Here is a 26,474-nt window from a genome sequence, read left to right on the forward strand (position 1 = left end):
TCCAATCAGAGGGGAGCAGGAAGTAGGGCTCTTCCGGTGTCATGGCGCCCACGTCTGCAACCTGAGGACCTGGGTGAAAGCTACGTCACCTGTCTGGACCGCGTTGCTCCATGGCTCCCACCGGCTCTGTGCTGCGCGGGAAGGACCCTGGGCGACACTGATGCCACACAATGGCGACGGTACAAACTGGGAGGCGGTGGGGGTGAGGTGTCAGCGGAAGTGCCGGGAACCATCAATGACAGACCGGGGTCTCACTGTGTGCTGCAGTCTGAGGTCCTCCTGTCTTCAGCACTGGGTACCCACTGTCTCCACTCTCTGGGCTGGGACTGATCCAGCTGTGGGTCCCCAGCATTCTGTCTGCCACAGCGTTCCCACCAGCCCGGAGAGCAGGCTCAGGGAGCCCCAGCCCGGAGCCAGGTGTCCACCCGGGCAGGGGAGATTGGGTCGTGGGAAGACCCTGACTCAGGTGAGGGTTGAACTGAGGGAACTCAGGTGTCCCTGGTCCCGTTTCTCCCTGCAGCACACCTGGAGCACCTGTGTTTTATTAATGCCTGTGATGCAGGGTCTCAAACTCAAAGCTGCCCTCCTTGAGCAAATGGTCCTTTTCATGACAATGACATTCTAAATTTGCGATATGTCACTACATTGCCCAAACTTCTGATAGCTATTGAAAAAGGCCATGAAAATGTTAAAAAAAAAAAAAAAGTTTACCTTGGAGGCGATGTAACCTTGATGGAGCACTTGCCAAGCAGGCAGTGAAATCCTGTGTTTCACACAGAGCAGTGAAAAAATGTATCATCTTAGTGTTTTAGGTGTCACCTCTGCTCATAAGTAAACCATTGAAATGAGGTCTTGCCATATCATATAGAATGCTGAGAAAAATGGATGGGATTTTACATGTTAGCAAGGGGAGCTGAAAGTGTCCCTGTTAATAAGGACAACTTCGAAAGGCTCTACAATTTCAGCACAGTCTAAGAAAGACTTGGAACTTGAGTATCTACATGAGGTTGTGCATGGTAGGCCTGCAGAGGGAGAGGGGTGTCATCTCATATCTTTACCATAGCCCTTGGACTGTACGTAGACATTGTTTTCAATACTGAAATGCTGATTGAAGTGGACTTTGCTATATAGGAGTATTGAATTAGGGGTAAAGCCCCAGAGTTAAAGTCTGCAAGCATATGGATGGCTAAGGATAAAGAAAGTCTTCTGTGTAAGGAAGAACAAGTAGAAGGAGAAAGAAAGTGAGAGAGAAGGGGATACTGGAGGTTTCCAGAATCAGCACCTACAACAGAGATGGTTTTCCTCTGAGGTTACCTTGTCTTTAATGTGACAAAAAAGGAAGAGTTGTGTGCTGGCTCAGTGTGAGACTGGGTCAAAGATCACAGGCAGGAAGGAAAGAGGGGAACTCATTAAATGTTAGAAAAATGTCTACTGTTACCTCTGGTTAGGTACGCTAACCATTTTTGAGGAAACATTGAAAATTATGGAACTTCAGGGACCTGTGGGCTTAGGTAGACACCATCATGTCATCTAAGTGTTATGGGAAGAGATTATCTTCATGATACAAATGATTCAAAGATGTGATTGATGTTTTTATTGCATAGGAAACAGGACTGCAGACTTTTGTTCTGAGCTATATTCCCCACACATTGTGATTTCTTTTTTTTTCTTCTTCTTCTATTTTTATACCAGTTCGCACTAAGGTGCCCAGTGAACTTTCCGTCCTGTTTCAGTCTCCTGGATGGCTGAGATGACAGACATGTGCCACCTTGCTGGCTAAGATGTGGGTGTGTTACTCACCATTACCAACGACGATTACAATGGTTGGGTAAATTAAGCATCAGTAAAACATGGTGATGCCGCCTTACTGCAGCCACAGGAGATATTGAGACAGGAGTATTGCAACATGAAGTCCATCCTACACAGTTGAGCCAGACCCTGTTTAAACATAAAACATAAATATTGGAGATGTATCTGCACCCTAAATAACTTGTCTAACATTCATTAGGCCCTGAATTCAATTTCCAATGCTGAAGAATAAAAGAAAAAGTGGTAAGGATTCTTCCCTTCTTTGACTTTTGAATTATAAATGTCAATTTTAAAAGTAAGTAAGAAACCTACTTTGACTTTTGAATTGTATAATTTTTTCACACTAGTGGTGTGGGTTACAGTGCTTGCCCAGCATGCTGGGTACCAGCAGGAGTCACTGCTGTGTCAGCAACAGGCTACCAAGGGAAAATTTCCAGGGATTGGCACTGCATCGTATTCACTAAAGTACATAAAATGTTTATGATTTTATTATGAAAATATGCTTTGGTTAGAGAAATTTTCCTGACTAGAAGTCAAGGAGATTATGGTGAGCAGTTTTAAAGGCACCAAGTAGTTGTAATGATGTTTGCAAGATTAAGCATATTTAGTACCTTTTCAATACCTTTTACTTCTGCCTTCCTTTGGATTAATCAAGATTTTTTTTCATGCTAACTTAAGCAGCATTTGTAGGCTCATTCTTTCAACTCTGGTTGGAGTGCTTTTCTCTAGAATATGAAACTCAGCAGATGGGTTCCTGTGTGGAGTCCAGTGTTAATGAGGTTGTTCTGCAAAACTAACTGGGAGAACATCATGAGTAATGTTTGAGTAAGGGAGGTCTAATCAGGATTTTGTTTTCTAGATTTGTTTTGCTTTGGTGTGATTTGATCTGTCATTATTTTCCTGTGTTACAGAGAGATGCAGCACTGTGATAATACTGTCTGGTTTACATCACCAGGGAAGGGGATTGAATAGAAATAGTCCATGAACAGGCGCAGGACTGTAACTTTGACCAAAAGACACCAAGCTTCAGCAATGGTGAAAAAAAGAAAAACAACTCCATTTTTAGTTTTAATTTATGCTGAGTCTGGCAACCCCTCTGTCTTAACTTTGTAGAAAATACCTGGCTTTTTATTCTAGGTTTCTTTGCTGCTTCTTCTTTATCTTTCATGGACCGAAGACAGGTCTGCCCAGTACTGCCACCTCTAAGACTTGGGGCTCTTCACTCCTTTCCAGTGACTTACATCTCTCTCAGGAAAGAGGTGACACTGAGCCTTTGTTATGTGTTTCATAACTGACAGGAGACTGCAATCCTCAAAATCCCACTGAGGCCTGCTGAATTCTCCACACTCTGGAGCGCTCTCTTGCTGGTACACTGGAGAAGCCCATGAGATTGGCCTGTGGAGAATGGCACAGTGAGATAAAGCGCTGAGCTTCTGCTCAAGTCACACCTTGGTGTGGTGTCTACAACCTCCCAGTTAATGTGTGGGTACCAAGCACTGGACTGTTTTCTGGCTTTTTATTCTAACTGGATCAGAAATCAGCTTCGGTAGGGAGGTCTAGAATGTCTAGGAGTACAGACTCAGAGTCCCTGAGCTTGGCATGCAGAGCCAGAGAGATGGCAGCTCTTGCTTCCTTTTTTTTTTCCTTTTTCCTTTCAAGGCACTATGATGTTGAGTAGCTCACGTGTCTAGATGCATCTGCTAAGTTAACGAATTCAGTCACTGGTGATTCCATACTTGGAAAAACATGCAGATGCAGCATAACACCTTGTTTGCCTTTTCCTCACTTATGGGAAAGTAGGCTTCTCTGGTTCTCTCAGTGATGTAAATCCCACAGGGAACATTGTCTTGCTTGCTGACCTAAAGCCAGATTTTGATAGATGTTCAGAATCACATTTCCTGGTGCATAGACTGTGTATTCACTTAAAAATCTTAATATATACCATCCACACTCCCGCCACAAGTGGGCAGGAATTCCTGTCTCTCATAACCAAATTCCAATTTGATGAATTCACAATGAAACTCGTTTTGTCTTTTATGTCTCCTTTCTTGTATGCCTTTTTTCCTTTCTTGTGTAAGCCGTTATGTCCATTGTCTGCTTATATCCTGTGCTTCTATTTGTGATGAGGACCTTTCTTTTGTAAAACCTTTTTTCTCTATTCTAAATATTTCTTTGTTATGTCTCAAGAATGAAAATAGAGTACTTTCTGGTTTTTTTTCCTCTGCATGCTAATTTCTTCAGGGATTTTCTTTGCTGAAGAAATCCAAACTCCTATGGTTTTATATCTTTTTAAGCCACTTAACTTTTGTGACTTTAGAAATTTATTTGTGAATATTTCTTCACTCCTAAGGCAGAAAGTCCTTTTCTTATACTTTTGTCTGTATTTTGCAGTTCCATATTCCTTGTTGTCAATTATATCTGCATGGTGTGAAACTTTGAAAGTTTGCGGCAAAAATCAGCTTTACTAAAGGCCCATGAAATGAGCAATTTACCACCATAAGTGAATGATCACTCACCTCTTCCTCTTTATTTCTACTTCTGGCCTTAACAAATCTGTTTAGAATAAAACATGTACTTTTTGATATTTAGTGTGGCTACATGCTGTTTGAGTTCAGTCTAAATGAAATTCACCCTTTTGCATGTTCCAAAGAAATATATATCCCTTCTGTTTATTTTTATTTGAAATTTGAAAAATATAGTGGTTTCCTTTGTTTTTCAGAAAGTATTCTGGAAGATTTTTGTCACATTTATATGATAGCATTATTGTATATTATTATTATATTATAGTATAAATAGCACTGTATTAAGGATCATATATAAAGAATGTATAATGTGTCATATCAAAGTTGAGTCTGTATAGATCATCTTTTTAATTTTTTTTTTTCTAGTTAGCTTGAGACAGACTCTGTAACTCAGGCTGGCCTTGAACTCACTCTGTAGTCCAGGCTGGTCTTGAACTTGTGGACATCTGGTTTCCTGAGTGCTGGGATCACAGGCATGTATCACTATGCACAGCTGTCCAATTTTAGTTGTATGTAACATTTTTCTCTTTGAATATGTTGCAGATTTTTAGATAATTTCTTGATATTGTTAGTTAAAATGTATGGATAGATGCTTGGTAGTATGTGAAATAATCTGCAGTTGTCAGTAAAATCTTTCATTTACCATGATATTTGAGGAAGACTTTTTTGTATACAAGAAAATAATATAGAGTGAATGAAGAAGCGGAGTGGAACATCTTTTATATTCTTTCAGTGCAGACATAGGTAGTTTTTGCAAAATTGATACAGGTTCAATTTTTGTTTATTTTTTGAGACAGGGCCTCCCTGCTGGTCTTGACTCACTATGTAATCTCAGGATGGCCTTGAACTCCTGGTGATCCTCCTGCCTCAGCCTCCAGAATGCTAGGATTACAGGAATTCATGACCAAACCCTGCTACACGGTCAATCTTTTAATTCAATCTATTTCCATAATGTAGTTTTTTTTCCCTCATATGTTTATTATATTCACATTTCACAGGTACATTTTGCACTTTTGATTCTATTAATAACAAACAGGTTTTTATATTTTAACTAATACTAAATCTAAAACTGGTTCTTAAACATAAACAAGAGACCTTTTGTGTTCTGTGTTGTTATTGAGTGTCTATTGACCTTGAGAAAAGATATTTGAGAGCTATTTTCTTTATAATTTATCTTCAGATAGGGAATCAGTTGCTTTTATTATATGTACATGGTTTTTGCTAGAATTAAAACCAAGCAACACTGTGATTATTTTTCTAACTGATCTTCTCTGGCAGCACAGGAGTTCTTGTCATTGTTCTAAAAGGTTGCACCAGGATACTTTTATCATTTGTGGGTAGTGATTTTATCTCTTCCATTTCAATCCTTATGTCACTCATTTCCTCTTTCCTACAACCCCACACATGAAGTTTGGTTTCATGGGACAGAAGAGTGAGACAGTATCCTTGACTTATTTCTCATCCTGCAGGAGTTTCTGTATGGTCTCCATTCAGGGTTCCATGTGTTATTTTTGTGATATTTGTACTTTACCTGTTAATATCTTCTGATTTTTTTTTTCTAGAGGCATTTAAGAAATAATTAATAGGAATTGAGAATTAGAAAATATTTTAATGCCAAGATTGAAATAATTACATAAAGATTTTTGGGTTAATTTGGGCTTCTGATGCTGAACCATCTTTATCTTTGATAAGATAGAGAAACACTACTTAATTATTATATAGTGGCTGCATGTGTTCATATTGTACTTCAGATTGAGTTGAGGACCCACACCAGCTAGGAACCCATGCTACCACTCAGGTGCTTGCCTGTTTTCTAATAATTTCATGTAGTTGATGAGCTGCTATTTTATTCTGGATTCGAAAATCTGCATGCTGAGTTGCAATTAGCCTGTAATTGTTTTTTCTTTTAAACATATTACCAAGTTTTGGTAAAGATTGCATTTACTTGATGAAATGAGATGCAAAGATTTCCTAACCTTTGTAAAATTACTGACATTTGTCAGCTAAGCATACATTTTTTATTATAATGTTTGCATTGGTGTATGTTTGCTGTACATAACAAATACATTAATCAGACGGAATTGGTACATATCCTAATCTTAATCAATATCATAAAAGTTTTAGTGACCCTTGTAACACCTCTGAGAGATGAATTCATGGAGGGAAATTTTTTGCGTTTGTTTGTTTTTTTAGGACAGAGTCTCATTATGTGGTTCAGGCTGGCCCTGAGCTCATTATAACACAAGCTGGCCTTGAACTCCGGGCAATCCTCCTGTCTCTCCCTCCCGAGTGCTGGGATTACAGGCAAGTTTTTTAATCAGCACTTCACTTGCTTGGCAAATTACTTGATTCTCCAGCACCCTTCTTCTTATATCATGTTTGAAATTTTATCCATTCCAAGGAAGCTGTACATATACTCTCTGAAGTTAATTAAGTAAAACATTGGTTATACTTTTTATTTCTCTTACAATATTTTTGATTAACCAGGTGCAGTGGTAAGCATAGGTAATCCCAGCATTCAGGAGGCTGATGCAACACTATCAAAAGTTGATGCCCATCATGGGTCAAATAGTGTGACCTTTACTCAAATTAAAATATATATATGCCTTTTATAATTAGTTCTCATTTTCACTGTGATTTTATTGCTATTCCTGTCTAGTTGTTACTCCCACACCCGTTTACATTTTCCAATGTATTGATTCCTGCACCATTAATTATTGGTTGTTTTTCCAATGAAGTTATTTATATTTTAAAAAACTGAATATTTAAATGAAAAAGTTTTAATTTCAATCTTTGATGCCATATACCTAAGTTATCACCTAATTCACCTTTTTCTAAGTTTACTTCGTAAATAAAAGACAGAGTAATCCACAGGTTATTCAGTAGCATAAAAGTATTAAGATATAATTTCATCTGTATGACAGTGTTTGTTTTCCCCATTGTATATTTGGTTTGGGGTTTCAGGTGGTACAGCAGTCATCCTTGTTGAGAAATAAGGAACTTTCAGTTTGTCCTCTTTGGCTTTTTCATTTCTAAATTTATTTACTATTAAGACAAGAGATTACCTAAGAAGGAATTTTGTATCAAGAACACATGGGTGCCCTGGGGATGTAGTTCAGTGGTACAGTACAGCTCAGTTTTACTGGGGTCCTGCATTCCCTTCTACTACTTTATACTGAGCAAAGAAACCACATGGGATTTGTAAGCCTATTCCTTGTTTACAATTTCTAATTTTTCTTTATTATAATATGGACAATATCTATGCTTTGTAATTCAGAAAGATTTTATACTTAACAGAATTTTTGTAAATCCTGTCTGTTTGGAAATATTTGTTTTTTAAAGCATTCTAAATGTATCTAATATCTAAAGTATGAATATTATTAAGTAAATTAGAATAAATAATGTATACTTTGCATTTGTGGAGTCAGTTAAAATTTGAACTATAATAATCTACTTGCATATTATTCACTTCAGTAGTTCGACTTCTGTCTCAGTTAAGTTGTGCTATTCATTATTGCAATTCCAGGGAATAATTTTATTATATTTGTGATTTATGCTGGTTGCCTAACAACATAGAGCCCTGCTTTGAGCCCCTTCATTTAGATAAACAAGAGGCTGTTTGCATGTGTGTGGCACCATCATATTTTAGAGAATAGGAAATACGATGTGTGTAGTAAATATCAGTATTATAAATTAAATATAAACATGAACCAATATATTTTTAAGTAACCTAGTAAGGGCCAAACTATATCAAAGACATATTTTTGAACAACCCAATTTATATATATGTTTCCTAAAACATGCAAAGAATGAGAGGCTTGATCATCCCATGCCTGTCTGCAGTGGCAACGAAAGCATGTACTTTCCTGCATTCCATGTTTAAAAAAACCCCCCAAAACCTCAAATAGCTCCTAAACTCCAGCTTGAGGTCTTATTGTACTGGTCTCATTTTACCGTATCACTACAGTGACTGCTAAGATCATTATTATTGAATAGAGGAGGCAAAAGACAAGAGTATGCAGGAGGTGTTCCTCAGCATAGAAGTAATGAGGTACAGTTTCATCTGTGTGACAGCCTGTTTTCACCACTGTGTATTTTGTCTTGGGTCTCAGCTGGCCCAACAGCCATGCTTGTCGAGCCATAAGCAGCTCTGTCTCCGTGTATCCTCTTTGGCTTCCTGCCTGTCCCATGTCAGTTCCAGCCAGTTCCCTTCATTCTGCACCTGCTGAAGTCCCTGTGCGCGCTGCAGAGATCTGTCCTCATTAGGGTGCTGTCTGGAGTGAGTGCAGTCTGCACACACCCGTCTACCTCTTGGCAGCTCTCTCCATCTCTAAAATGGTGGTCCGTGTGGTCATCAATTCCTGCCCACCTGTGGCGCCTCCACATTTCTGTCTCCTGTGGTCCTGGGCTCACCAGATGTTTACTCACCTCTTGCTACACTGAACCCTATTCCATGATTGTGGGTTATGCCCAGTATGTGTTTTTATACCTGCATTTGTTTTAAAATATCCTCATTAGCCCTGTTTTTTGGTTTGTTTGTTTTTTGAGGCAAGGTCTCCCTTTGTAGTTCAGGCTGGCCCTGCAGTCAGTGTGTAGGGCAGGCTGGCCTCAAACTCACAGCAATTCTCCTGCCTCAGCCTCTCGAGTGCTGGGATTACACCACCATGTCCAGCTTCATTAGACCTGTTGTTGTGGCAGAGTGGAATAGCTCAGTGTTGCAGCCAAGTGTTACAACTCTGTGTTACAGCTACAGCAATTTTAAGACTGGAGAATCCAAAATGTACTGGAAGAGATGAAGAAAAACCTTTTAGTAGCCAGCTGTCTCAGAGGAGCTTAATCACTTCTGAATTCTAAGTTCTAAGTTGCAATAAGAGTACAGTTGGGGAAAGGAAGTTGAGGGGAACCTTTTAGGGCAGAGACATACCTAAAAGCTGGAACATCTTGGGTAGGAGTTAATAGAACATTCTTGAAACCTTAGGTAGAGACATTAGGTACTAACAGTTACATTGTTTGAATAGAACACTTTCACACATTGGGCAGGTACATCTGCAGCACAGTTACAGAACATTTTGATACACTGGACAGTAACACCATGCAGTACAAATGGTTACATTTCTGGAACAACATTTTATGGAAAAAACATGGGGGACAAAGGCTTGTGCTATTCTGTATTGTTGCTTTATCACTGTGACTGTGAGTATCTTGTGGATTTCTGCTTTGATGTGTTTAGTTGTGACAATTATGGTGACAATAGTATTTTTCTCTCTTATCTGAGTCTTACATCATTGAGATATTCTCTGCAACATTTCTTCTGGTGAAGTGGGCTGGTGCATAGAAGATATTCTACTCACCACGAGTGTGGTCTTAGAGTTCACTGTGGCTGCCAACTCGAGAATCCTTTCTTCTGAGGGACAGCAGGTTGCATTGTCTATGTCTACAATCTACCTCACTGTGGTTGTGGTTGTTCTGACTTCTCATTTTTCATTTTCCTTCCCAAATTCTGAAATATCTCAAAGTAGACTAGTTGCAGAATCTGACATATAAGCTCAACATCTTTTCAAATTCTTTCAGAATAAGAATCAAAGGAACAACAGGAAGAAGGCCTTCCCTGTCAAGCTCCAACCTAGAGATTTTATGTCTAGTGGTGTAGTAAACAGAGCACTTTAGCATCTATGTTTCTACCTCTTTCTCATCTGTCTGTCCTCTCTCCTTCTAATTCTGTCTCCCTAACACCCCTCTTTGTTTTCTCTTTCTCCCTTGTTTACTTTGTTCATTTCTTCCTTTTTATCTCCCCTCCTATTCACCTTGTCTATTTTTCATTTTCTCTCTCTTGCTGCTACTTCTTGGTCCTATTCCTTCTTTCTTTATGTCTATCTCTCCTCCTTCCTCTTTTCTCCCTTCCTCCTTTTATCAGTATTATCAGTTGCAATGTGACTAGCTCTCTATTCTTTGAATAGTTATCAACAAGATACTATCTTTTCTGTGGACTTTAAAAGGTATAATTATTGATTTGTTCATTTAAAATATACATAATTATTGTGCTAGTCCATTTAGAATATTTTCTTTATCTCCCGAACAATGATTCCTTTAGATTTCTCTCCCTTTTCTTTTTTTTTTTGGTACCGGGGATTGGACTCGGGTCCTTATGCTTGCAAGGCAGGCAGTGGAACCACTGAGCTAAATCCCCGGCCCTTCTCTACCTTTTCTAATCCCTGTCAACTGGAAATTGCTGTAAACTCTATAGATTTTCATATTTTGGCCATTCTTCTTGATTCAGCTTTGGTAGTTCTTTCCATTTCTTCCAAGTTTTCCATATAATTCAAGTGCGGGTTCTCAAAGGAGATGTTCATGATCTGCTGGCTTTCTGCAGGATCTATTGTGATTTCATGCTTTTCTTTCCTAATTTCATGGATTTGAGTCATTTCTTTCCTTTTTTGATAAGATTGCCTGAAGAGTTTGCCTGAGAGTTTGTCTATATTATTTAATCTTTTAAAGAACCAATTCTTTGATTCATTAATTCTTTGTATGTTATTCTTTGAAGAAGACAGGAAGGGGAAAAGGAAAAACACAGACAGGAACAAAGCAAAACAATGTTCTCATGAAACAAACAAAAACAATCAAAACCCAAAAATAAACAACAACAACAATAACAAAAAACACACAAAGAAAAAACAGAAGCAAAGAAAAAAAATTTTTTTCAGCACTTTCAAGCCTGAGGTTATCATCTAGTGCCTACAGATTTGTGGTAGTGTCCATTTCAATGTAACTGTGTTGCTCCTGGTAGACAAAGGAGGCAGTCAGAGCCCAGATCCTTGCTAGATAATCCCAGCAGTCCTGCAGCAGCATTAGGGAGGGTAGCTGTATAATACATCAAGTCTTCAGTAGCATTAGGGCATGGTATCAGTTCTGGTACTTTCAAATCCACTGTTGAGACTGATCCTGGCCTTTGGTCATGGTGTTGAGGCCTGAGTCATTCAGACTACAATATGCTGGGTGCCTCTTGCCAACTTAACCATCACTTCCTCACCCTGGATACCTCCCTTTGTTGTTCCTCACCCAGTGACTGTGGGATTTCAACACTGGGAGCTCTGAGACGAAGTCAACCCATGCCTTCTTCAAGTCCTGGGTTCTGTTGGCCCCTCACTAAAATGGCATCTCACCAAGCACCCTCTCCAGGGGACATAGCAGTTCTTTGGACTGAGTCACTCACTAGCTATTGTAGCCCACAGCATCCACTACTTTGTTCCACTGCTGCATTTCTCCCTCACTGTGTCTATGTAAATTTGGTCCTTTCTCATGCTACGAGCTAAGAGCTGAGAAGAATGTACAAATTGCTCCCTCCTTTTTCTGTGGCTAGGTTTCTCTTCACTGTGGAGGTCTGTCTCTTTTCCGTAGGCTCCAGTTTTCCTTTCAGATCCTTCCTGGGCCCAGGGGATATACCTCCCTCCTTCTTTTCTTCCCTGAATTGTTTTCCCCATGTCTGGATTCCAAATCTTACAGAAGTTGACTTGTTGCCCCTTAGCCTTCCACCAACTTCCTGGAAGCCTCTTTTCCTTTCTTTATAGACTGTTCTGTAGTGACATTCTTTGTCTCTTCTGGTCAATTTGATCTTGAGGTTCATATTTTCTGACATCAAAATTGCCACCCCTGCTAGTTTTAGGGGTTCTGGTGCATGAAATATTGATTTCCATCCCTTTAATTTTAGGCTATGAATAACTTTTTGGATCAGATGAATTTCTTGAATGCAACAGACTGTTAGATTCTGGTTTTTTATTCAGCCTGCCAATCTGTGACTTTAATGGGAACATTAACTCCATTAACATTGAGAGATATTAGTGAGAGGTGTTGATTAGTTTCTGTTGTTTCATTCTGTTTCTGTTGGTGACTCTTGTTTTTTTCTTGTCATCTTTTATTGTTGTTTATCCATTGAACTTGGTTTTCAGCTTTATTGTTCTTTTCATTTCTGTCTAAGATTCTTCAGTATTTTCTGGAGTGCTGGTTTAGTAATTATAAATTTCTTCAGTTGTTCTATTTCATGAAAAATCTTTATTTTTCCATCTATTTTGAAGGACACTTGAGCTGTGTATGTTAATCTAAGTTGGAAGGTATTTGCTGTCAGGTCCTGAAATGCGTCACTTCAAGTACTTGTGGTGTTTAAGGTCTCTGTAGAGAAGTCTGCTCTAATTCTCATATGTTTGCCTTTATATGTGATTTTCTTTTTTTTCCCCTCTGTTTTTAATATTCTTTTTTTGGACGTGTGGCAACTTGATAATTATGTGTCTTGGTGAGCCTCTCTTTGTATTATAGTTGTTTGATTTTCTGGAAGCCTTGCTTGTATATTGAACTCTCTTATTATGGCAGCTTGTGTCTAAATGTCCCCCAAAGCAGTAATAGGTGGTACTTTTTCAGAGGTGAATTAATCTAGAATGTGTGATTGACTCATGGTGAAATGCTAGGATTAAGGCTGCTAGGATTAAGATTAGGTGATTACTAAATCAGTCCACTGACTGGTTTGGCACTGCCCTAGTCCTGGTAGCCTGGATACAATTTAAGGGACAGAAAGAGACTTGTCTTTCGTCTTCCTTGCTTTGCTACCAGCTCATCATGTAGTGAAAAATCTACAGACTTTGAGCCAAATAAATCCTTCCCCTTAAACTTTGGGTGCTGAGTATTTTGTCTCAGCAATGAGAAAAGTAACTAAGACACGTCTTCTCATATTGGAAATTTTCTATTATGATAGAAAATAGAATTAATTAAAAATAATATCGATAATTTAGCCTGTGTTACCTTCTAGCTTTTCTCTAACTCCAATTGACCTTTGGTTAGTTTTCTTAGTGTCGTCTAACAGCTCATGGATGAGTTTTTCTTGTTGTCGCTCTTTTTTTAAAGAGCGGGACCTTCTGTAAGTATACCATCATAATTTACCATTTTGTCTTCCATTTCAGACACTGTCCTCACATTGTCACTTTTGCAGATAACTGTGCAGTTTTTTAATTTCAATGTCTGATACCTTTTAATGAATTCTATATCATGGATGAATTTGTCATTCATGCTTTCAGTCATTTTGGTCAGCTTTTTCAAATTTTTACTTATTTCTCCTAAATTGTCATTGGACATTTTAATGATACTTCCATAAATTATTGGGCTATTTTGTATCTGAACTTGTCAGATTTCTTCAGCTCTCTTTTAAAATTTTCATAAAACTCTGCTACCTTATATTTACTTTCTTCTCCACTGATGCCCTCAGATCAGTGTTGGGAGCGCTGGGAGACCTTGAGGAGATTTTGTTGCCTTCTTTTCCCATGTTCCTGTGTGTATGTTTATATATATAATTTTTCTTCTCCTTTGGAGCTGTGGATTGAGGTCTAGTACAGTGATGAGAGATTGTAGTTGATGTGAGGATCTTTTTATATGAGTTCTCCTTTGGATATATGTTTCCAGCTTTATTTTTCCAGAGATATTTTTCACCCGTTCGGGTATTTAATTTAAATGGTTTGGTCCCCAATACTGTGTTGTGTTGAAGAATTACTAGTGGCTATAACAGCATGCACAAATCTTACCATACAATTCTTATATAGTATGTGTCATGCCATGCATTTACACCCTTTATCCATACTTTTTATAGCCTGTACTCTAGTGGTATTGGTAGCTTAAGACATAGAGTAAAAGGGAAAGGGAAAGGGAGAGATGGGGGTTGGGTGAAAGAGACATGTGAGTCAGTAGAGGGAGAGGTAGATAGGAGAAATTATCAGATAAAATATTGGAAAGGACCTCAGGTTCTGTTTGAGGTTTTGTATTTGTGATGCAGGGTTAGTTGTGAGAGTATAAACAAGATAATTGTGTGTGGTAAGATTCAGTTACAGGGGGGATGTAATTTGGGATTTAGGATAGCTACAAACTTTTGAGAAACTGCTGATATATTTGTGTGCCTGTAAGTTGAAAAACAAACTAGGGAAGCTAGGTATACTAAGGCAGAACAAATGTAGACTATACCAGTCAGTGATTAATATGAGAGAGGAGGGGGGTGACGAAGACAGAGCAGACTATAAGAAATAAAACTTGATAGGCATTTAAAAAGTGGGAGAAGCCAGTAAAAAATAAGCAATAATATTGCTACAAATGCTGCAACCGGAGAAAAGAGAGAAACTACTAAATCAATTCAAAAAGGGGAAGAAGGAAGAAAGCAAAGTAACAACTAAGACGCTGTAGAGACCCAGTTGAAATGCTCCAACTGGAGCTCATACGTGCAGTTTCCATGTCTGCTGTACCATAGAGCCTGAGTGTCCACCCAGTTCCCTTGCCTGAGTTCCAGTCTGTTTCCATCCAGCCTCATGAATTTCCCCTTTTCAATTCCTTCTTCTGCCACCACGCAGAGTCAGACCCTGACCCCAGTTTTGGCTTAGTGACATATTCCCCAAGGAGTTGTAGCAGACTTGGTAGTTATTAATGCCAGGCTGATCTGAGGTGGGTACGGGTTTTGTGACGGAGAATCAGGTGATTTGTTGACCTATTTAGAGGCATCAGGTGGAGAGTGGGGTGGTTGCAGGGAGGGTCTATGGCACTAGTGGAGACTTTGGGGGATCTGGAGTGCCAGACAGAGATTCAAGTGGCCTGGCAAGTGTGTGTGCTGCTGGGTGCTAGGAGGAGGCTGACATGGGCCAGGGCAGCAGGCAGAGATTCAGGATGCCCTGGGGCAAGAACTGTGTTACAGGTGGAGATTGTGCTGCACAGGGGACCAGCTCAAGACACCAGATGGAAGCTATGGTGGATCAGGGGCACTCAGTAGAAACTCAAGTGGAGCAAGTAATTTCTCAGGCCAGGTTCCTTTCTTCAGTCTTTCAAGATAATTGGTGCATCATTGAGAGTCCTGCCATAATCTCCCTGAGTCCTCAATTATGTGAATAATATTCCTTTGCATGCCCTTTTGGCTTTTTATACCATATCTTCAGCACCATGAACATAAAAGCCACTCCGGTTGTGTTAGCATAGGATTTTGCATCATAAGTAGGATATCTAGGTGTTAATCAGCTCAGATTTCTGTCTTGTCTTAGCCTTTCTAACCTGCACTCTGCCTTTTTTCCCTTTCGGGTTTTTTGAGTCAGGGTCACACTAAGTAGTTCAGGCTGGACTTCACCTCACTGTGTAGCCCAGCCTGGCCGCAAACTCACAGAGATCCCTTGGCCTCTGCCTCCCAAACGAAGGGACTAAAGACTGTGCCTAGCTAACTTATCCTTCCTGATAACCAGCTAATATTCTGGCTCCTGTTGCTGTGTGTCTGGAGGTCTCATGTTGGTAACACTGTAGCTTTATTTCCTGCTGCTCAATTTGTAAATATTATCTCATTTTTCCATGTGAGAATATAGGCAAACATACATAATTTTCTATTTTCAATTTAGTGTTTTAATATTTTACCATGAATTTTATCATCAAAAGGGTTTTTTTATCATCAAAAAGTTTCTGGTGAGCTTTAACAATAATAAAAATATGAAAAAAATATATAAATATTCTGGCAACCCTCAGAAAGTTTTATACCTTCAGTGTTTATGATTATCCAGGTTAAAACCTGTTTGACTCACCCTTGTCTTTTCCATAGATGACCAGTGTCCTCTATCTATTGCTCTTTTTCCTAAGTCTCCCATCTGGTATTATCCCTGGGCAAGTATTCTTGTAGTTTTGTACCCATGGAATGCTCGGTAAGTGACTACTACAGAACTTGCACAGAAAAGCATTGTGGGTGTTTTCTTTGTCACTAGGCTTCACATGTGCTCATGTCTGAGACAGGGGAAAAGTGCTTCTTATCCATCCAGTAGTCACATGGTTGAAGTTGTCCCAAGTTTAGTTTTCATTGATATGAAAAGAATCATATCTGTATCCAGGAACAACAGCACAAAGTATTTTCTGAAAATTAGTTTAAAGTCACTGGTCTGTAGCTTTCAGTATACTCCAAAATAGAGGAAATGATAGTGGGGTATAGCACTTGACCTGCTATTCTTACATCTAGTTACTAGTTGTGTCTTTCCACAATTTCATTTCCTTTAACTATTTCTTTAACCAAGATCATGGATCCTATTGTATATTAGTTTTTTCTCTTGAGTTATATGTGTTTTGTTCATTTTTCTATGTGTTCATGGTTTTTTATACTCTGTACACAAATCATTTTTATTGTATACACTGCAAATTTTGAAAATTTCTTGTCTGTTTTACATTCCATTATTAACATAGAGTTCAATTTGTCCCCATATTTCCAGTGACTTCTGGATTTTGTACTGGGATAAAACTTTTTAACTTCCAAATTTATCAAAGTATTAAGTTCATATTTTCATGTGAAGATGTAACGTAATTATTACTCATGGAATATAGAGAATAAAATGCATATGTTGATTTATGTACCTGTTTCTTCCTGTGTCCTTTATTAAAGGTACTGTGATTTCTGACTCTTTGTACACTAACAGCTCCATCATGAATCAATGTTCTGTTTACATATGAGCCACTGAAGGCTGTCTTCACTTTCTGTGATCTGTGTGTCATTCACTCTACTAATAGTACAGTGCCCCAAATAGCCAATTTTTAATTTCTTTTCTATATATTAGGCAAACTGTCAACATCCTGGTTGCTAGGAATTAAACATTATTTGGTGTTGGTAAAAGCTGGATTTCAACCTGCCAAAGATTAAAACTAGACCCCTATCTTTTACCAAGCACTAAACTAAAATGGAAGTGGATTAAAGATCTAAGTATTAAAACAAACACTAAACTTACTGGAAGGTAAGTTAGATAGAACTCTCGAAGACATTGGCGTAGAAAAAGATTCTATGAACAAATCCTCAGTAGCATGGGAACTTGCACAACTGGGATCTCATCTTATTAAAAAGCTTCTGCCCTGCAAGAGAGAACGCCATCAGAGCTAAGAGACAACCCACAGTGTGGGAAAAATTTTTAGCAGTTGTTCCTCAGGCAAAGATCTACTATCTAGAATATATAAAGAACTCAAAAAACATCAGGCCCCCAAAATATAAAAACCCAGTTCAAAAATGGGCATCTGAAATGAACAGGCATTTTTCAGATAAAGAAGTAAAAGCAGGGCCAGGGATTTAGCTCAGTGGTTCCGGTGCCTGCCTTGTAAGTGCAAGGTCCCAAGTTTGATCCCCAGTACCAAAAAAAAAAAAAAAAAAAGTAAAAGCAGCAAATAAATATATGAAAAAAGGTTCAACATCACTGGTCATTTGAGAGGTGCAGATGAAAACAACACTGAGATTCCACCTCACCCCAGAAAGAATGGCTCCTATCAAGAAATCAACCAATAACAAATGTTGGCGGGGTTGTGGAGAGAAAGGAACCCTTCTCCATTGTTGGTGGGAGTGCAGACTGGTGCAACCACTGTGGAAATCAGTATGGAGATATCTCAAAGAACTAGGACTACAGGTCCCATTTGACCCAGCTATTCCCCTGCTGGGTATCTTTCCAAAAGAATTAAAAGAGTCATACCACAGTGATATATGCACACCCATGTTTATAGCAGCACAGTTTGTACTAGCTAAAACTTGGAAACAGCCCAAATGCCCATTAACTGGAGACTGGATAGAGAAGATGTGGTTTTTCTATAAAATGGAGTACTATTCAGCCATAAAGAATGAGAAACTAGAGACATTTATGGCTAAATGGGTGCACATTGAGGCCACCCTCTTAAGTGAAATAAATAGGACACGTGTAAATACTGAATAGTTTCTCTCATGTGAAAAACTAAAAGTGTAAATAAGGTTCAAATGATATAATTGATAATGTGAAATATGAAGAAAAGGTCCAAAGGAGTTGGGGAAGTGGGAAGAGTAGGGGAGAGGAAAGAAGGGAAAAGAAAAAATATGAGAAAAGGAAAAAATGGAAACAAAGTCTCTGTAAATAGGGAAGGGTGGAGGGGATGAAGGGAGGCCAGGGAAATGGGGAAAAAATAAGAACTAAGATACATCATGTAAAGTACAAGATCCCAAGGATGAATGTAACTATTTTATACCTAAATGTACCAATAAACTTAATGATAAATTAAAAATCAAACATTATTTAACATTTATTATACTGAACACATAATTTAACTGATGAATCAAAAACATGATTTGGAAGTGACAAAAATTTTTCTTTAATTTTTCCATTATTAACCTTGTAAAATTTGGAGTTCAGTACATATATCTATTTTGATCATATCCATACACTCCATTGCTCTACCTTACACCACCTAGAATTTTTTTGTAACCTTATGATAGTCGACTATTTGGTGTCATTGATTCATAACATGTTACACTTTCCTTACTTTAAATACATTGTCATTAGATACTCTGAATTAAATAATATGTTTTTCATTAATATTTAATTTTAATTTACCATTCATAAGTTTTACTTAGTGTCTAATTAAGGTTTAGCCCATGAAACCAAGTTCTAAATATTGTCTAAATAAAATATTGTCTAATATTGTCTAAATAAAATCAGAGAAGGGCCAGGAATTTAGCTCAGTGGTTCTGCCGTCTGCCCCGCAAGCACAAAGACCTGAGTTTGATCCCCAGTACCAAACAAACAATCAGACAAACACAAAACAAAATCAGAGAAGAGAAGTATCAATTTTCTAAGTGATAAGTTAAGAAAAGAGATTTTTTTTTCCAGTACCAGGAATCGAACTCAGGACCTTGTGGTTCCAAGGCAGGCACGATGTCCCTGAGCTAAATCCCTGGCTCAAAAAGAGATATTTTCTATGTGTTGGCAGAATAATTCATTAGATATTCATCTACCCTGGGTTTTTATTTGGATGTTGATTTGGTAAGCTCCCTCTATTAGCCATGATTTATAGATAGTGTACAAATAAAACTGGATCAACCACCAAGAAAACTAGTGCTCACATTCTGCTTTGGCATTATCAGTGGACTCAAATCTAGCATTGGATTTCCTGGGTGTGGTTTGCATATTGGAGAATAAGTTTTGGAAAATACATATTGATCAAAATGTGGAGTAAACTTTGAAAGGACTCACAGTCATTTCAACTGTTTATAAAGGAGTTGAAATGTTCTGTGATAGATTTCCCTCACCTTAAGATAGCTGCTATATATCATTATATATATAATAGCTGCCTTCTTCCCATAATACCTTGCTTCCCACCTAAACCCAGTTCCAAGATGGCTCCTTTCCCACCCAAAGTGGCCTCTTTCCCATAATGCCTTGCTCTCCCCACCTAAAAACCAACCCCAAGATGGCTTCTCCCACCAAAGGAGAGCCTTCTTCCCAACATGCCCCTTTTCCCGCCAAAAGAGTAACCTGATACTTGCTCTCCTCCCAACAACTAGTGATGTTACAGGCTCCTCCAGTCCCTAGCCACTACATCAGTCAACCCCCCCCCCCAGCTCCTACAAGGAGTGCTCCCTATCCCAGTCATATTGCACTTCTTTTTTTTTTTTTTTTGGTACTAGGGATTGAACTCGGGACCTTGCACTTACGAGGCAGGCGTGGAACCACTGAGCTAAATCCCCAGCCCCTTAGCCATATTGCTTTTGTCTCACCTTTTAGAGACACCCCAACAGATTGTCCCTACAATAAAGGCTTGTTGTGGTCTGGTCTGGTCTCGCTTTTTGACTCTTTTTACCTGACACTATGTTGGGTCTCAGTCTTATTGCTGGAAATGTATGTGTGATGATTTAGGAGGCAGTGACCTTTGAGGATGTGGCTGTGAACTTCACTTTGGAGGAGTGGGCTTTGCTGGACCCATCCCAAAAGAAGCTCTACAGAGATGTGATGTTGGAGACACTGAAGAACATGTCTGCTATAGGTAAGGAAGATAACCGTTTTCTAATTTGTCTACTTAGCACTGCTTCTTGCTTATTAGTGAAGTTTTATTTGTTAGAATATGAATGCATTTTGATGAACATTCCTCACATGGTTATATAATACCATGATTGTAACTGGTATCTATTAATTTTATGTAGTAATGTAGTAACTCATTATATTTCTGTTTCTACATTTCAGAACACACCTGGACTGACCAGCAAGTGGAAAATGGGAGCAACTGTTGGAGAGGAAATCTAAGGTAATTTGCACTCACAAAAAAAACCAATGGGCCTGGCATGGTGGCACACACCTGTTATCCCAGCACTCAGGAGGCTGAGTCAGGAAACTTGCTGTGAGTTTGAGGCCAGCCAGGACTACATAGTGACTTCAGGGTCAACCTGGACTACACAACGAGACCTTGGCTCAAAAAAAGAAAATAAAGTAATACTTCTTAGGGGTCAGAGAATGAGTAGAAATTTGTTCCATGCTCAAGATTACAAAAATATTATATGAAATTATATCTAGGCATTGGCTATAGGTATATATGAAATAAACTTCATGTTTAACCTAGGACCCAAGTGCAGGGTATCTCGTTATGTGTACATAGGATTATTTTCTAAAGACCACTTTCATATTAAACTTTTTATTTAAGAAATGCTATCTGTATTTAAATGTGGTATACACATTCAATATTGTCTAAATTGCTAACCTTGTGAAAAATTGAAATGAACCCCACTGTTTTGATAAGAGCTGTTGTCAGTAAATTTTTCAAAAGCATTTAGTCTGTTCTTGTTCCAAAATTATTAAATGTCATTTTCCTGGGGCCGGGGATTTAGCTCAGTGTTTTTGCCACCTGCTGCACAAGCGCAAGGACCTGAGTTCAATCCCCGGTACAAAATAAATAAATAAATAAATAGCCATTTTCCTATATTGTTAGTTGGAATGTCATATAGTGCAATCTCTATGGAAATGTGTGTAGAGATTCCATAAAATATTAAAAACAGAGCTTTCATTCAATCCAGGTGAACTCTCCAGTTGTTAAATAATCATATTATAGAGATACATGCATGTCCATGTTTGTAGCAGCACACCTCACAATAGGCAAGCTCCGAAACAAGCTAGATTCCCATGCACAGATGAGTGAATTCAAACCATGAGGTAGTCCAGGAAGGATGGTGCATATTTGGAATCCTAGCACCCCGGGAAGCTGAAGCAGAAAGATCACACTCTCATGCTCAGCCTGGCAAGTTAATAACTAATGAGAGTTCTTCTCAAAATAGAAAAAAAATAAGGCTGGGGGTGTAGCTCAGTGCTAAGACACTGGGTGAAATCACCAGTACTGAAACACTAAGGTATGTATATATAATGGAATTGTATTCAGTTTACAAGAATGAAATGCCATGACCCACGTGGTGAAGGGTTTATGGAGTGAGAAACAACGGTGAGAGGTTAAGAAAGACAAAGAGATTTAATAAGGTATAGTTGGGGCCAGGTGGGGCTCTTGACTCCTGATAGGAGGAAAAGACCACCAAGCAAATGGGCCCACGTTTATTTATAGTGGTAGAGGTAAAAGGGGATATTCTGTAACCGGAGGCAGGAGAACAGCTAAGGGCTGCAGCACATCATGTTTGGGTTTTGGCGAGTGGGTAGGGAGGAAGACAGTCTCCCGGGCCAGGCCTCACTCCACCACAGCCACTGTTCACGTGTTCTCCCCACACTGGGCCCTGCCTCATCTGCAGGAGGAAGCAAACAAGATGTGTGTTTTTTGTTCCACGTGGGGCTATCTCATTTTCCAAAAATGGATGGATTTCAAGCCCGTGGTATTAAGTGAAATAAGCAACACTTCTAAACTTCAGGGTCACATGGTATAGTTTCTATGAGAAACTCGAAATATGAATTAAGGAGTAAAATAAAGGAGAGATGGTAAATCAAAAATGAAGCAGACATTTTGTATTGGGTTAAGATGTTCAGTGGAAGGGAGCTGCAGTACTGTCATGGAGGAAAGAGTGCCGAAAACAAATATACAGTATACATGTATACTGATTCCCAAAATTGACAGTAAGCATTATGTAATATAAACGCATCGTTTGAAGCTCCCAGATGAATACCAGTGTTTTAGTGAGAGCTGCTTTCCAGCCACCCTGCAGAGTGTACATTAAATTCATGGTCACACATTCTAAGGGGCACCATACCAGATCTGCTCCTGGAAAATCCTTAGTAAGGAGACACTTTCAAATGGGATTGTCATATTGCTTTTTCTTTCATAGATGTGAAGATGTAGAGAAATGCTACCAGTATAAATTATGGAATCCACCCAGAGAAATGTTATTTTGGACTCCAGACCCTAATGTGAACATGAAAACACTTGGTGCACAGCCAGCGGAAAGCCTTGCCTGTAGAAATTCCCTGATTGGTCATGCATCAACAGATGTGCCCATCAGAGCTCACAGTGCACTCAAATCATGTGACAATCGGGTATTGGAAGTGAAGCTGTCTACCTACAATGAACATGGGGAAACCTGCAGTGATTTCCAGTCCTTTCAGAAGCATGTGAAAACAAACCCTGGAAAGAAATCCCATGACTATAAGCAATGTGGGAAATCCTACTCTCATTGCAGTGAAGGAAGTCACATTAGAGAGAAGCCCTTTCTATCTAAAGAAAAAGCTAAAGGCTATATATGTAAGCAGTGTGGGAAAGCTTTCAGAAGTAACTGCCATTATAAAATGCATGAAAGAACACACACTGGGGAGAAACCCTATGTATGTAAGCAGTGTGGGAAAGCTTTCACCAGCAACAGCAATTATAAAACACATGAAAGCATTCACACTGGGGAGAAACCGTATGCATGTAAGCAATGTGGGAAAGCCTTCAGGAAAAAGAGTCATTGTCAAAGACATGAAAGTACCCACACTGGAGAGAAACCATATGTATGTAAGCAATGTGGAAAAGCTTTCATCACACGAGATAATTGTAAAAAACATGAAAGAACTCACACTAGAGAGAAACCCTATGTATGTAAGCAGTGTGGAAAAGCATTCACCACTCACATTTACTGTCAAACTCACGAAAAATACCATACTGCAGAGAAACCCTATGTGTGTAGGCACTGTGGGAAAACTTTCACCACTCGCAGTTACTGTCAAACCCACGAAAGAATTCACACTGGGGAGAAACCATATGTGTGTAAGCACTGTGGGAAAGCTTTCACCAGTAATAGCACTTATAAAATACATGAAAGAACACACACTAGGGAGAAGCCCTATGTATGTAAGCACTGTGGAAAAGCATTTACCACTCACAGTTATTGTCAAATTCATGAAAAAACTCATACTAGGGAGAAACCTTATGTTTGTAAGCAGTGTGGAAAAGCATTTGCCACTCTCAGCTGTTGTCATATCCATGAAAAATCTCACACTGGGGAGAAACCTTACATATGTAAGCAGTGTGGAAAGGCATTTGCCTCTCAGCGTTATTGTCAAACTCATGAAAAGGCTCATGCAGGGGAGAAACCCTTTGTTTGTAAGCATTGCGGGAAGGCTTTCATCTCTCATAGTCAACGTCAAATACATGAAAGAAGTCACACTGGAGAGAAGCCTTATGTATGTAAGCAGTGTGGGAAAGGTTTCACCACTCACAGTAATCGTCTAACACATGAAAGAAGTCACACGGGAGAGAAGCCTTATGTATGTAAGCAGTGTGGGAAAGCCTTTCCTACTAGTGGTTCTTTTGGTAGACATAAAATGAGTCACACTGGAGAGAAGCCCTATGTATGTAAGCAATGTGGAAAAGCATTTCCTTATCACAGTTCATTTTATAAACATAGAAGAATACATACTTTGTAGAAATCCTGTATGTGTAAACAATGAGTGAAAGGCTTTACCAGTCAGTGGTTTTCAAAGACATGAATTCATTCTGGAGAGAAACCTATGTATGTAAGTAGTGTGGGAAAGCATTCAGTGTACACAGGTATTGTCAAATGCTAGAAAGAAGTCACACTGAAGAGCAAACTTTTGTATGTAATCTTCAGTTATTCCAGTTATCATGATAGTTATTAAAAAGTCACAGAGGTAAATTAACTGAATATGTAATGTAACACTGACAGAAAAGGACTCACAGTTCAGGGAAGCCCTTTGTCAGGAATAAGGAAAATCTTCAGTACAGACAGCTATTGTTACATACATGGATGAATTTCATAGTTGAGAAAATCTGAACATATGTGAGCCATCTGAAAAGGTTATATTTTTCCCAGTGCACTCATGTACACGAACGAATTCACATGAGCGAGAAGCCATGTGTATGTAATCCTTGGAGAAGACCCTTCAGTTCTTCCAGTTACCTTGAAATACATGGAAGGACTCACTGGAGAGAAACTCTATATAGAAAATTTGAGAAAGCATTTTGTGTTTCTCATAACCTCAGAAAACAAGAACAAATTGAGTAAGCATGAATAAAGAATGTGAGAAGTCTTCATCTATACATGATTTTTTGTATGAACATTGTATTGTGGAGAAATCCATATAAATGTATATTGTCCAGGAACACCTCTGGTCATTTACTCTTATTGATAGGTATATTTTGTGGGAACACCTCTAGTCATTTGGTTTTATCCATATTGCAAATGAACACAGTATGGATCAATGCCCTGTGAATGTACAAGGTTCTCAATTATAAGTCATAGAACCAAAATCTGTGGAACATTTCTCATGTACTACAACATACAGGATAATTGAAAATGTGATGTCAATTATTTCTGTGTAGAATTCTGCAGAAAACATACAATCAAAGGAGGTGTCCTGAAGGATAAATGTAGTGTGTTCATCTGCAACTCATTCTCAGAGTAGGTCTCTGGAATACATATTTGAAACTTCACTTTTAAGAATAAATGTGCTGATGTAATTCTGCTTGTGTATGTAATAATGCTAGAGCTTAGTATTGTCTTTTTAAAAAATTAAATAGTGTTACTTTTTCATTTCACACTATGATCCATAAGTGAATTGAAATGTATTTCTTTATATGGCAGTGGGCCTGCAATTTTGATATTGTGGTTTTCTTTGTTTTGTTTTTTTTAAATTGTGGACAATAGAGCACTAAAAACTGAATTTTTGTAAATTGTATTTTTCTGTACATTTGATGTAAATTCTTAGTGTATACAATCCATTTTTCTTTTTGCAAAAGAATTCTTAAATTGGAGGTTATATTATTATGAGGAATATTTTTAAAGATTTCTGTACATGTGTTTTACAGAGTTCACCTCTTTTCAAACATCATGAAGATTAGCAAATATTAATTTCGATATTCTGTAAAGATACATCTATATATATACATATATATGTCAACAGTTATACATTACATCCAGTACAGAATTTTGCCTGTTTTCCTTTGATGTCAACAGCCATTACATATTATCATGTGTATAAAATTTTAGGTGTTTTTGATATGAATTTTATATTGATATTGGCACTATTTATTATGCTGATAATTTTTCCATCAGTTATACCAAAAAATATACTTCTGAGGGTCTCCCAGTGCCAGAGACCAGCAGCACCATAACTATTCTCAAATAGGATCTAATGAATTTTACTAATTAGTCTCTCCACAAACTAAGAATGGTGTCATGGTTTGTCAGAATATACTCAAAGGAATTTTTTTTCCCATTAAAGTACATTTAGGTATTGGTACATTTTAGGTATAAAATACAGTTACATTCAGCTTTGGGATCTTGTACTATTACATGAGTATCTTGGTTCTTATTTTCCCCCCTTCCCCTGCCCTCCCTTCACCCGCTCCACCCTTCCCTATTTGCAAAGACTGTTTCCATTTTTTCCTTTTCTTATATTTTTTCTTTTCCCTTCTTTCCTTTCTCCTACCCCTCCCACTTCCCCTGCTCCTTTAGACCTTTTCTTCCTACTACACAATATCAAATATACATTTTAAAAATTATAATATCAAGATCTAGGAGACATTACCACAGATTTTACAGAATTTAAAAGGATATAGAAAGCATATTACATCTTTTTTGAAATAAATTTGACAACTTCTAAGAAGTACCTTGAAAGACAAATTAATGAAACTAACTGGAGGAAATATAAAATTTGAATAGTACCTATTAAAGAAAGTACATTCCTAGCTTGAAAACCTACCTATATGACAACTACAGGCTCATATACATTTTAACTGATAAATTATATCAAACATTTAAAGCAGAAAAAAGAAGGAACACTTCTCCCCACATTTTAGGAAATCAACATTGTGCTAATCCTAAAACTGGATAAAGATAATAGAAGAAAAAAATATGAACATAGATAGAAATTTGTTGAACAAAACAAACTATTAGAAGTCAGA

General features: G+C 38.2%; 1 protein-coding gene across 4 annotated transcripts; it reads left to right on the forward strand.

Annotated features, from left to right (window-relative positions):
* LOC101709872 (uncharacterized) lies at window positions 1–25,231 on the forward strand. 4 transcript variants are annotated; one of them, XR_015447601.1, is made up of 4 exons: window positions 1–179; window positions 1,693–2,052; window positions 2,721–3,291; window positions 4,698–17,509. XR_015447601.1 is itself a non-coding variant. In XM_013068681.3 (4 exons), the coding sequence occupies exons 1-4, from the start codon at window positions 171–173 to the stop codon at window positions 23,972–23,974; spliced, it is 1,773 nt and encodes a 590-aa protein (XP_012924135.3). In that variant the 5' UTR covers window positions 20–170; the 3' UTR covers window positions 23,975–25,231. The 4 variants fall into 4 exon arrangements, 1 of the variants encoding a protein (XP_012924135.3); XR_015447602.1 differs by having other exon boundaries at window positions 2–179; window positions 2,721–2,844; window positions 2,947–17,509; XM_013068681.3 differs by lacking the exons at window positions 1,693–2,052; window positions 2,721–3,291; window positions 4,698–17,509 and adding exons at window positions 20,006–20,132; window positions 20,330–20,390; window positions 22,399–25,231 and having other exon boundaries at window positions 20–179.
* Window positions 25,232–26,474: the final 1,243 nt, after the last annotated feature.

Source organism: Heterocephalus glaber, unplaced genomic scaffold (assembly GCF_053883595.1).
Source record: "Heterocephalus glaber isolate CG9 unplaced genomic scaffold, H.glaber_assembly_v1.0 deba00001761, whole genome shotgun sequence".
Taxonomy (NCBI): Eukaryota; Metazoa; Chordata; class Mammalia; order Rodentia; family Bathyergidae; genus Heterocephalus; species Heterocephalus glaber.